Here is a 13,691-nt window from a genome sequence, read left to right on the forward strand (position 1 = left end):
AGCGCGTAGCCTTCGCTACCGCGGCCGCTCCAACGGTCTACGCGCGCTCTGATTGGTCGAGGTTTTCTCTTAATATCTCCTCAACGAAGCCCCATCCGACATTTTTGCAAAGGAAATTGTTGTTCAGAATCGTCTCAGCTACCCCCCATTTCCGGCTCCTCCCCGACTTTTTGGACACCCTGTATAACACCAGTGGTTCGTATTTAGTAGACCTTTTATTTCATTCGTAAAGTGGCCATCTAGATCGTAGTATTGCCATTTATTCCGTAATATGTGCTTCCTTATGATCTGGATTTCTATTGATCGTAGGTATAACGTATTAATGTTATCACTCACCTGTCAGTTATCAAAGGATCCAGACGTTGTTCGCAGTCCTCGCAGAGCTTTGAATCACCGGAAATCACTTGTGGGATTCCACTGAAGAGACTTCCTGGTCCCGAGGAGACATTTCCTGCTCTCCAACGTCTCGGCACGCCTCGAGTGCTGCTAGCCTGACTGCTTTCTGATCCCACTCCGCTATCGGTTCTTTCTATATCTACGGCCCTTGCCTATAAAAATCACCATTATATGCAGTCTTTCGGTTAATTTGCGTTTGAACAGGTTTTTGTTTTTATTATATTTACAGAATCGACACAGTTATGGGATAAACGTAGTTGGAACCACAGGATTTTGGCTGAAACTCTTCCCGTCAAATATCAAGGATTTGTTAGCAAACATTTGAATTGAAACATTTGAATTAAAACTTACCTTTGATGTTTCCGGTGAACTGGTCAGGATAATATTGCACTCCTCGCTGCTGTCGGATACATTAGAGATCTGAGAGCTCTTCGAGCTAAGATCACCGAGGCTGGTCTCCTTCTGTTCGTACAGAGCTTCCAAGTCCCCCTCCGTGTCCTCTTCGTCTTCGTCGTCCTCGTCGTCCTCTCCTTCGATGGAGATCGTTCGATCCTTCGAGTCCATCAAGAAGTTAAGCAATTCGAATTTGCTCGAGATATTCTCTTCCTCCGGCGACGTGGACATCTTCTTGAAAAAATCCTCGGGACTCTTGGACAGATACGTTTCCGCCAGATCCTCGGTATTCGGTTTCTTGAAAACATCGTTCGTCAAATAATTGCCAAGGAACTGATCGGCGCTGCCCTTTCTGTAGTAATCTATGCCGCCGAAGTATATCCTGTCCTTAATGTAATCCTCGGTCGGTGGCGGACTCAACGGCAGCGGAGGAGGTTCGTCGGGAATCTCTTCGTAAATGGGTTCCTTGATCACTTCGTAAGGATTCTCCTCGAGGAAAAGGTTCGTCGAGATAAAATCACCGTCCGAATTCAAACTGGACGATCTCGAGTAATTTGCCTCGAGGGTCGACTCGGAACTTTCGTACTCTTTGCTCTTCAATAAACTCTGCTTCAGGATCTTCAAAATTGCCTCGCCGCTACTTTCGTCGAGTATTTCTCCATTCTCGCGAGCCTTTCTCAAGGAATCCTCGAGCAACTTCGAGATCAACGCTTCCTTGGACAATCCAGCAAGCTTCGACGAATTTTCAGCGTCTTTCTGCTGTGTCTTTTTCTCCGCTCGTGCCACGCGATCGCCTGTTACGTGGAGTTTCGAGTTCTTTCCCGTAGTTTTACCATCAAAATTCGGATTCTGTTTCTCAGAATCCGTAGTCACCTCCGGCGTGTTCAACGTTTTTTCGTCAGAAGCGAATTCGTTGGTCTTTCGAGAGCGATCCTCGGTTTCGATAGGCTCCCATTCGGCGTTAAGCGACTTCGTCTGAGAATCTTCTTTGACGGCCTCGACGACGATGTTCGATTTGTAGTTGTCCAGAATCACTAGAGTGCGATTCTCCGCGGAGCTTTTTATTCGCGGAGGATTCTCCGAGTTCACCGAGATCACCGTAGGATTGTAAACGCTGTCCTCGCCCCCGACGCTGATGGTCACTTTGTTGTCCGACGTTGTTTCGGCGCTCGGCGTCGTGTCTCCGTTGATTAAAATTGACGTTCGCCTCGCGCCTTTGGCATCTGGACCTATTTGAAGCCTGTGAACGAGGGGAGAAGCTCGAGGACTCACGGTTATTTTGTACACGTTCGCTTCCGTCGTCGGTGATCCAATTTCAACTTTCGAGGATCCGTAGGAGTTGGACGCGTTCCACGTGGTCTTCACCGTTGGGCTGTTTCGATCCGATTCGGAATAATCCGTGTCCTTTGGTTTTACGTTCGGTTCGCTAATCTTGTAACGGTGTTTCGGTTTTCCGGGTGGCGGAGACCAACTGGTCGGTCTCATGCCTCGAAAATGCTCGTTGTTTTCCTCGTAATTGCTCTGGGTATCTTTCGAGATTTCCATTTTTCGTTGTTCGATAATTTCTTCGATTTCTTTCGAGTCGAACGAATGTTGCTCGTACTCCGTTTTAATCGAGTCGCTATCTTTCTCCGAGTACACGCTTTCCGCTGTCTCCTCCATGAATTCGGACGAATCGTCCGGCCGAATTGTCTGTTCGCTCGAACATAACGAGGACTGCGATTCCTTGACTTTTCTGTAGAGGCTGAGGCGCATGGTATCCATGAACAATATATTGCCAGCTGACACTCCTGGTCTATTGAACGATCGTTCGCTTTGACTGCGTGATAAAGATGATTTCTTTGAGTTCTCTGCGAATCGAGCAAAAGTATTTGTGTTTTTAACATTGTTGGCAGACTTGTATTCAAATGTTCCATCGTAGCTCTTAGAATTTTTGTATACAGATTCAGAAATACTTGAGCGAATAGTACACTAAACAGTGAAGGAATATCGTGCATTATCTAAGAAAAATAAATTCGACCTCAACAGAGTTCTCTCATATATTTTGGGCTCATAGGGATAAATAAAAATACGCAAATGAATTAATAAAGAAGTTCTAGCATGGTATAAATTATAAATAACCACAGCCCGGCTGAGAATATTGCTGAAAAGAAGAGAAAACTCGTGAGATTTCTAAAAAGCATTATTACACGCTATAATACCTAGAGAAAGGGTTACTCCGTCAACGATTTGATGATTTACGAGATACTAAGAAAAGCGTTTCATGAGATTATCATTGTTCATAAACACGAAGTGAACGATAGACAATTATCTAGTTATACGTTTGTAAACATGTAACGATTACCAATAATTACGTGTAGCATAGTAATGAAATATATGTTTCTATTTTGTTGTTATTAACTTTCTATTTAAATTAATTCTTTCGAAGCACGAAGGTTTTCTTGTTTAACGAATTATGAACGATAAATGCTTTGAGATTGCAATTAAGAATATCCCAAAACTTATATCGTTTAATTTTGTTTTGGGTTTATTGTCCTTATCGAAAAGTTCTCAACTGTGAATTTCTTCAAAAGGCGAAAATAAAATGTTATTTTAAACCCAGCAATTATTTAAGATTTTAACATTTGGCTATACACGAGTCTGCCATTAACAATACTCTAGTGTCTTCTGTTAATTGATTTTAATTAGAGATATCGTTCAAAAAACGCGATGAAGGAGTGACCTTAGGTGAATACACTTCGATAGCACTGAGAAATAGTGCCATGGAATGTCGCGTGCGTCCGGAGGCAGTAACTAAAGTTTTGAAATAAAAAAGAGAAACTGGATCAGTTGAAGCGAACGAAGAGGAAAATGCGCAGGAAAAAAGTCTACCCATCGTAATGAGGTTGTTTTAATAAGAAATAGTAAAATAAACCTTAGGAAAACTAGTTTCGATCTGGAATAAGATTTAGCTGGAGTTGTAAATCATGACTTCGAGTCTACTGTTACGTATAAAAACATCGACATAACTAATTCTTATGTGAAATGAACGTTTAAAAGTGAATTTTTCTATCTTTCGCGTGAACGATAATAGCTCCAAGTAATTTGTATCGCGAAACGGGCAGTAATTTAGAAAGTAATTCGACTTCTTACCTTCGGATTTCAAAATCAGGTCCTTCTCGTCGACAGCGATGCTTGGAATACGATCCTTGCGATCCTTGACCGCGTACTGCTGTTTGGTGTCGTCTTTCATTTTTACGGAATTTTCCTCTTGTATCCTTTTCTTTCCTTCGTCCCCCTTCTTCGTATTTTCGCGTTTCGGCGAACGAATAATTTGATTCGAGATCTTTTCAGGTATATCCTCGCTCTCGTGCAACATCCTGTCCATTTGAACCTCTTTCGTTCCGTCAGCATTAACGTGGTTTTGGCTCACATCCTGAGAGATTTTAGGCTCCTTCGGTCTAATTCTGTCAATCTTTGGATCCCTGATATTCGGAATAGTAATGAAATTATATTTCTCCTTTTGCTCATGCGTCATCACTGTCACCTCTTCTTCTTCTCCTTCTTCTTCTTCCTCTTCATCATCTTCTTCTTCTTCTTCTTCTTCTTCTTCTTCTTCCACTTCTTCTTCCACTTCTTCCTCTGATTCTTCATTGTTTCTTTCCTCTCTTCCTGCGACGCAATTCGCGATCCTTCCGATTCTGGTCCACAGTAGCCGCGTGGCCTCCGATGGTTTCTCAGGTGCGAATATAACGTTATCGACGTTGAAGAGGACGTTCTTCCGTTTGGTCTCGAGCACCTTTCCCCGTTTCAGGATGCTTTTCAGCGTTTGTTTGGCTTCTTTTAGTCTCCTCGGTGGTCGCTTCGGTGAAACCTTTGGTATGGGAATCCTCGTGACCGGCGGAACGTCCTCGTTATCCGAGATCTCGCGCGGTTCGCTGAACACCCTGATTCTCTGACCGCCGATCGCCGCTACGGCGCTTCTGTTCGGTATCCTCTCGATCGATTTCACTTTCGAGGGATCGAACAAACTGGACCGCGGTCTGGCTTCGTCCTGCTCGAGAGCGTTGTCCGACAGGTCGTCGCTGAGATCGTCCTCGTCCTTCTGCTTCTTTAGCAAAAGATAAGGATTCACGTCGCACTCCAGAATGCTCTTTCGCGAGTCCAACGCGCTCGATGGCCGATCTTTCCACTCGTCTTGGTTGCCGATCTTCGCCTGACCCGTTTCCGGTGTTTTCGTCAACGTACCCGTGCCTCTGACTTTCTTCGGGACCCGTACCAGCCTACCGGGCGTAGTTAAAGACGACGGAGTCCGGATGGAGTTCGCCAACGACGGTGCCTCCTCGAGCCACTCTTCGGTGGACGCGACAGCGAAGTTCGGTCGTGGTTTGCGCGTCGTCTCCTCGTAGCTTCCAGTTGCCTCCTTGTCGAACCATTCGGATCTCGAACAAGTACTTTCGACGGAGCCTTTTCGTTCTTTCGCGTTTCGCGCCACGCTTTGGCTTCGAGAATCGCGCTGAGATAACGGCCGATGCGGCGAAATGCTCCGTGCTCTCGTTCGCGGCTCGACCAGCCGATTCCGTCTCATCTGGTCGTACGGATCGTCTATCGAGGTCCTCAGGACTCCTATCGATTTTCCAATAAGTCGATTCAGTATTTCAGCAAATATCTTTTCTTTAAACATTTTTCATTTCTTTAAATATCTTTTCTTTAAACATTTCTAAACATTTTAATTCTTAATAAGTGCAGTGGAAGTTAAATCCTCTCACTCCTACAATAACGGCACCAAACAGAGAGGTATATTCAGAAATTCTTTGTAGAGAAATTATACGTTGATTTATTTTTAAACTCGTACTATGTTTTATTGTATATTTAAGTAAATAAAAACTGCTGCATTACTTTTATATCTTTAATTAATCAAGAAAATAAATTATTTATGTTCCGCTATTGATTATTCCAGGTTGAGAATATATGCGAGCCAAAATAAACAATGTTTCACGATTCAAATAAATTCAAGATAGTATCAAAAAATTTCGAAATTTTCAGTTCTAGCTATCAAATTCCTAGATAATTTCGAAATGTTCACTTCTCGCTATTAAATTCCCAAATAATTCTCGATATACCGAATTTTTCCAATTCGTAGCCATCCTGTTTGTATAAAAATATTGGAAAAAAGATGACTCACCCGCGAGACTGGGTCTCGACCTCGAGGAAATCGTCGGAAGCCGACATGTTCCGCCTAAAGGGACGCCAGCCAATCGGTGACCACCGCACTTGCGGCAATTGCCGAACTTCCGGGTGGTTCCGCTGAGAAATTCTGGACAGGAACATACTACCAGTATCGGCGCTCCCGGGGGCGGCGGGGGCGGTGGTGTCATGAAGCCTCGTGGCTCGAGACCAACCCTCGATGATCGAACCGTGCCATAGAGCCACGGATCGCCGTAGATCATTTGTCGAGAGAGCCCGCTGCTCCCGCTGATCGTTCCCCACCCTTTTCCAGGATCATCGCCGCTTTGATTCTGCCGCGACAGACCCAGACGCACGCTCCACGATTTCTTTCCTTTGCTCAGCGTGTCGTAATTCTGAAACGAATAGTATTCATCGATTGGAAATTGTGCGTTTCGATAATGTGTTGATAATTAACATAGCTTCGCTCCGAGTGGCCTGTGCGTTCGCGCGAGGTCCTATATTCAGAATGGATTTGCGCTTTTTTTAAGACAGAGATTACCACGTTGGTCACTGGTGACTCTATTTTAATCCGACAACGTATCTTTAAAAAGATCACGATTAACCTTTTGTCTAAAAAACGTTGAAATTTTTTTCCTTAAGGAAAATGTTGTTTCGAATCGTCCCTCGAATCACCCCTTTCAAGGAGCTCCAACATTTTTGAGACACCCTGTATATTACTCATAACTATTGTTATCGCACGAAACCTATCGATTATAGATTGCCACTAAAAAAAGTGTAACAAAATAATTTTTGGAAATAAAATGTAACCGACATCGAATAAATATTAAAATTGCACCGAAAAGTATGAAATAATTTGTGTTTCCTTTAAATTAAAATATATTGAATGATATATTAAATTTCTATTTCCTTTATATTAAATCATGTTAAACAACCTTTTTTCGTTAATTTTATATCGTCGTACATTATTATACCATAGAATTGACGAAATATGAGAAATCGATCACTAGATCGTGGATTTTACGCACTCGTGATATAAATATACTAAACACATGATAAACATAACCAAAAGTTACGTGTACTTATACAAAATAAAAAAGAATAATATTAATACATTAATTGTAGAATATATTCAGCGTGCACTATTTTTTATACGTTTATATTTATTGTTTCTTTTTCGAATGCGATACATCGTAGATGCATAAAATCCGCAGTCTATTGATCACATCTTGTAAGGTATTTATTACGCAAAACGAAATACTTGTTTCTATTTCAATTAATATGTCTTCGTTGAAAGTGCAAACTTATTACACATGTATTTCATGCATACGAATCGTTTAGTATGTAGTCGCCTTACTTAGACGTGCAATTAATATTCGGTTCGAGTCTTTGTTACGTATAATTACTGTTGTTATTATTATCATCCGACAGGAAGAACGTGCACGCGAAGCTTTCGATTTCGACAGGATATCCTCACTTGGTAAACGGAATGCTTAACGAAGTGTTATGTTGTTACTCTTTCATGTGCGAAATCAACGCTGTCAGTAGTATACGTCTTTATAAGGCGCCTAAAAACGAGCATCGGTAACACCCTATTTGTTAAAGTCAATTTTGAGGAAATTGTTGTGGTTTATACAAGACCAATAACATTTTCCAACTGATATTAAAGCAACATATTAATATGGTCTTAATTACCTTTTATAATTAAAAAATATACAATAATATAATGAGACAGCAGCTCTGTATGTATGAAAATCGATACACAGACAAAAATTGTGTCGGTTTGTGTGTATTCAATTAAAGCAAAAAAAAAAAAAAAGAATTCAGTTTTAACTTTGTCCGAAATATTGATCTTAAAGAGCATCATTGTACCGCAATAATAAATTTGTAGCGTTCTTATATTACCGTTGATACTCGGTTAGACGTTGAAATTCTGAGAGGCAATATTTAAAAATGATTAATGCATTCAGACATTAATTACATAGGCGCTGCTATCAACTTACGATTGCGTCGGAATTTTATGTTCTTCGTTCAAGCTCTGATATAATAGAAAAGCGCAGAATTACACGAAACACGTACGAGACCGACTGTAGATCGTACACTGTGAATTACAAGTACTCGTAAAAAATTATCATTGAAAATGTTTTTATGTGCTCTTGGAAGCCCAGCGAAAGACACGAAGGTGGAAAGGAATAAGAAGGAAAAAAAAAAAGGCGATGCAAGAAGTAAAAGAAAAGGAAAGAACAACAGGTTCCAGCGAAAGTAAACGGCGGCAGGAATCGTTCGAGATCGCATTTTAAATTTGTTTTCCCCTGGTGAAACTGCAGCGATCGGTGGGACCAGCTCGTTTTAGCCTGGCCGTGAGTTTCGAAAGAAGGGAGAAACCGCGAAAGGACAAGGATGTCCGAAACGGACAAACATTTCTTTTCTTATGCGAAAAGAAGAATGTCGATTCTGCGTCAAGCTATAAACAGTCTATTTATAGAAAACTGTAAAAAATTCAAGAAAGGAGAAAGGATGGTACATGAACTGCGGTTTGCCTGGTCTGAGGCTAGGTCTGGATTAAGTGGACGAACGATTCTTTTTACACGAAAAATGAGAATCTCGTCCCTGCATCGAGCTATAAAAAGTCTATATATAGAAAATACAGTCGAAACAAATAAACTTTATTTTCGATACACGTTTCGACCTTCGGTTTGGATTTCTTCGGTATACAGTAGGGTGCTTCTTGTTTGAACGATTTTTTAAATTTAAGTTACACACCCCCCCAACTACCTTGCGAATACATAAACAAAAATTCCTGCAAAATTTGAGCGCTTAAGTTCAACAACAACACGTGCCCCGAAACATCGAAAGGTTTAAATGGAAAATACATGGAATTTTTTCAATCGTTTACTTCTTTTTATAACTCCGGTAGAAATTGATGAAATTTCGAAATTTCGGTTCGAAAGGCAGAGTTATTATTACGTATAATAATAGGAACATGCCCTAAAAATTTCAAATTTTTATCTCGATTATTTAACTAGAAATGGACAGAACTTTCCGGTAGACCTAATATAAAAATACTGATAACAGGTAATATTGTGTTTGATACAGAGAACAGCGTCACAATACGAAACAAACGAAAGCTAATTACATATTAGTATGGATAATGTTCATTGTAGTGTAAGATAACCTAAATTGTAAGGAATTTGTGATAAAAAGCTGCGAAAAATTGAGGAAAAGAGACTGAAAAAAAATTGAAACTGGCGTTCGCCTGGTTCTTCTGGTTTTCATGTCGAGTTACAACGTTATATCCCTCCTTGAGAAGAAAATTACCTTTTAAAAATAACAGCATTCTATCGTAAAATTATAGACGTTCGCTAACAGGTTTCCTCTGCAGAAAAATCTTATCTCTGATATACAAAAAAAAGTGCTGTTAACATTCCGACAATTAAACTGTAGTTTTATCGATTTTCCCCGGAGACTTTAATGCCAAGTTAATCAGCGCGCGTCAGTTAATTGGTAGATCGATATTTGGTGAAATATGAAACGAATATTTAGTATTTTAGAATGGTGTCGTTAAATAAATTTGATTATATAAGAATTCTTACGTGCTATTTGTAACTCTTCGATTGCTATAATAATGATAAATATTTAACCGTTACTAAAAACATATTGTATAGCATTTTTATTAATGTGATTCTTTTTATTGTTAAATACTTAATGAAATCAAATTATTTATACACAAATATGCAATCTACATGTCCATTTATTGGTACACTACGTGATATTTATTGTTTAAAAATATTTGTTTACTACACATTTTCGAAGTCAATTGTTCTACTACTTTGGTTGTTCGATAATAAACAAATATCGAAGAGAAACGTTCAAGTACAATAATTTGGAGTAACGAATTATGTATAGGTATATTTTACACGGACGGGAGGCAATACACAAGTATAATTGGCACGAGAGTTACTTGGAAAGCGAAAGCTTAATTGAAACCAGGAAACTCACGAATCGTCTCGTGACCATTGTTTCTAGAAAAGAAAAAATCATCAAGGTGGGATTTACGCGCGGTTTGTGCGTGCTCGAAGGTTAGATGGGATTTGCAGTGTTCAAAGAAAATACGTGAAATTATGTGCATTCCTTCGTGTCTTCAAGAACTATAGAAAATTAATGGTTGTGTCGATAAGCGAGAACAGAGTTCTCAAACCTTGCAAATTGAAGGTTGATTATGAACACAATAATTATAGTTCATCATGTAAAGAGATATAGTAAGCTAACTTTCAAATTGTTCTCTGATGGCTTATATTCGAATTGATTTAGATTTGGCTGAACTTTGGGGGACCAAAAATTGTTATGTTTTGTTTTTTTTTACATAATCCTGTAGATTTCGGCGAGTAGAATCCAAAAATGCTAGTTGTTTCGGTACCGTTACGATACTAGTAATTTTGTTAGAAATGAGTTGTTGATAATTTTGTTAAGCTTCATGCTGTGTACTGGAACAAAGTATGACCAAACCACGTTTCGTTTCAATATTATCTATAAAATAACTTACTTTCATATCTTCCCTAACGATATTAAATAATCATTATTTATAGGATTTTCAATTAGTAGAAATATTGCAATAAATTTAGCGTTAATTTATTCTCCCATTATTTCATAATATGCATCTTTTGGAATTTCATAAATATCATTCGTACATTTATCTTCACATTTTTTTTCTAAATTACATAAACTTGGTTTTTCTATTCTTCGCGTGGATACAATTCTTTTGGCTGACACTAAAAGTTTCTGTTTAAAGTAAAGAACTACTTCGCTTCCGTATAATTTGTCCTGCATTCCTCCGTATCCTGCATTCGTGTATCAGTTTAGTTTTCATTATTTCTTTTGGTTTACTTTAATGTAGGTAAATTAATTAACGCACGCCATTTTCTCACGTGGATAATGTATTGCAGCATTCCTCGCACACAAAACAGAATGACAACTTCGTAAATGAATTAATAGGTGATTTTGGGTCAAGAATGATTTAATAATATAAAAATTATTTGACGAGTGTAGGTACGAGATGCGATTACGTTTTGTAATAAGTGGAAAAATACAGAGCGACACGTCGCGACGTGTCGGTTCGTGCACGTAATTTCCTTTCGTTGGGTAAGAACCGAATGACATCCTCGGGACTCTTAATAGCCGCAGCTGCATGTAATTTGTCTTGGCTCGCCGATGCAAGCACTTACACCTGCCGTCCAAACAAGCTCCATGAACCGTGGTGAAACATTTACCTCGATACCCAATGAAAATCATTGGTATCGTAACATTGATAAATTCTACGAAGATGAATCGTCTGAGTGAAAAGTTAATTAATTTCACGGTAATCTCGTCATATTTCTCATAACGCGTTAGCAAATAATTCATCACGCGTCGCATAAATATTTTATGCTGTTGATACACAAATTGCAGCGTTTCTCAAACTTCCACCTTCTCGAGAACCCCTCCTAACGAATGCGTAAATATTTCGCGAAATCCTAAAGCAGAATAGAATATACGATTACTTAAATACATTTTCAACATTTTTTACGTTTTGAAAAAATTGAAATTTAATTTACATACAGTCAGTCCCATAAATACTCGTAGCTTCAACGTCTATTGGAAATAGTCTAAATGAAACGATAGGTTTGATGTTTCTAAATATATCTTTCATAATGAAGATATACATGTATAATGTTTATATTTATTTATTATGAAACATTTATTTGGAAACATCAAACCTATATTTAATTCAGGCGACCTCTTGTAATAGACACAGATGGTACGAATATTTATGGGACTGACTGTAAATACACGTTACGTTGTTCGTTACTAAGCAGAAAAATTTATATGAACACATTGGCCAATATGCATGGATCTTGTCGAAAATGATTCATTCTATTTCAACAGTAAACTAATTTTTTTTCGAATAAGTAATATTAACTTAATGCAAATGATTAATGAAAATGAATTTGTTACTTGTTATTTTCAACCGAAACAGAATAAAAGGTGAGGGGTATGTTATGCGAATGTATACAAAATAGTGTCGAGAACTATACAGGAAATTGCACCCGTTCTAAACTTTCAAAAAAGCTTTTTGATAAAAATAATAAGTTTTTATGAAAAATAAAATACTACAGGAAGCATTTTTTTTTTAAATCTGTTGGCTTCTAAACTATAGATGTAAGAAAAACATATAAAAAAAATTTTGTTTTTACAGATTAATATGTATTCAATCGAATACCCTACTTGAACTTTTCATTGCTTTTAATAAATTTCCCTTTTTAATAATTCCTTGACACGTTAAGTGCCACGTCAGTCACCGGTGACTGATGTTAACTTTTCGTTCAGGCCGCGACAGTTGCCGGTGACTGACAGTGTATAGTATGATATAAAACCAAACGATTTACACTGTTTTAAGTAATTACTGAAGATTTATTTAAAATGTACTTAATCTTTATTTATTACCGGATGTATCATTAATGCATTTATACACCGCAATACCAGCGCTTCTGACGAGGATTTCCTTAAAAATTCGCGTGGCACTAAATATGTTAACAAAAAATTTCTCTCTCACGGCGAAAATTTCAAATGATTCGAACGTGGTAAGTACCACGCGGCATGGATAATGTTAAAGTGTGTGGCACGGAACGATCGTCGACAAATTGCTTCCTTCATCGTGGCTGAAAGGGGTCGATTCCCAGATTCATCCTTGAACAACGAAGAAAATCGGCATAAAGATGAATATGCGATAGAAAAATGACGTTAATTTGCATTTTAGAGGCGGATACAGTCGGTCGGACAGCGATATGACATCCTGCAGCGCGCGAGGTCGGGAAATGGAGCAGATAGGTGGCCCGAGGGCAGACTCGATATGCTTTACTTTCTCGTCGATGCTGAACTTTCGTAAAAGTCTCGTTCCAGAACCTCACGTAAGAGGAGCGGCCTATACGCTCGGCCGGTTGCTCGAAAAACAGCAAGAAAGCTAAACGTACGGGGCGCGATAAGCGGGTCGCGTACGTGTGTATGTATAGATAGGTGTTCGCCAACTGATCGTAGGAAGTGCTCACATATTGCAGGTGCGACGAGAGAACGGGCGTGGCCGACAAAATTTCAGACGAACGGTACAGGTTTTAGTCCAGTGACATTTCGACCGATTTTTCCCGGTTGGTGAAATCTGCACAACTAACGGATACATCTAAGCGACGCGGATCGACCTGTTTTGCATTTGCTTTTGTCTGTACTCCGTCCAATTCATCCAGTGAACGTAACAGGTCTCATTAACGAGTACTTTTTCTTTTTTTGAAGAGGTATTCTTTAATACGGGCACGCAAAATCTAGGACACCTTTGGAATTTTGTTAAAAGAGCACTATTTCTGATAATGGTTCGAAATCTTGGACCGTTATTTATACGTACACAGTGGACAAAAGCATCGAGTGCCACAAGTATTGCAATAAGCATCACTTCTCCGAATTTAGTCTTACATCTTTCTATATATATATATTTCAATTTTCTGATAGAGGTCAGTAAAGCAAAAATGTTCGTAATCCTAGATGCATTTTGTGTAGAAAATATATTTCCGTTATGATAATTTCACAATCCTTGCAAAATTATAAATACGTTTTCAAATAAATTCTACGAAGTTTTCAATAGATAATTAATTGAAAATTGAGAACACCAAAGTGTAAAGTTTATATGCTGCAAGTAGAGTTGCAAATAAAAT

General features: G+C 38.8%; 1 protein-coding gene across 1 annotated transcript in view; it reads right to left on the reverse strand.

The window, feature by feature from the left end:
* The window catches only part of LOC128872115 (uncharacterized), a 61,647-nt gene that overhangs the window by 4,862 nt on the left and 43,094 nt on the right, over nucleotides 1-13,691 (reverse strand). The window contains exons 3-6 of the mRNA XM_054114479.1: nucleotides 5,954-6,350; nucleotides 3,922-5,394; nucleotides 748-2,639; nucleotides 337-548 (exon numbers count right to left, since the gene is read on the reverse strand). Of these exons, the coding sequence (XP_053970454.1) occupies nucleotides 337-548; nucleotides 748-2,639; nucleotides 3,922-5,394; nucleotides 5,954-6,350 (3,974 nt within the window). The remainder of the gene's footprint in view (nucleotides 1-336; nucleotides 549-747; nucleotides 2,640-3,921; nucleotides 5,395-5,953; nucleotides 6,351-13,691) is intronic.

The sequence above is a fragment of the Hylaeus volcanicus genome, chromosome 1, assembly GCF_026283585.1.
Source record: "Hylaeus volcanicus isolate JK05 chromosome 1, UHH_iyHylVolc1.0_haploid, whole genome shotgun sequence".
Classification (NCBI taxonomy): Eukaryota; Metazoa; Arthropoda; class Insecta; order Hymenoptera; family Colletidae; genus Hylaeus; species Hylaeus volcanicus.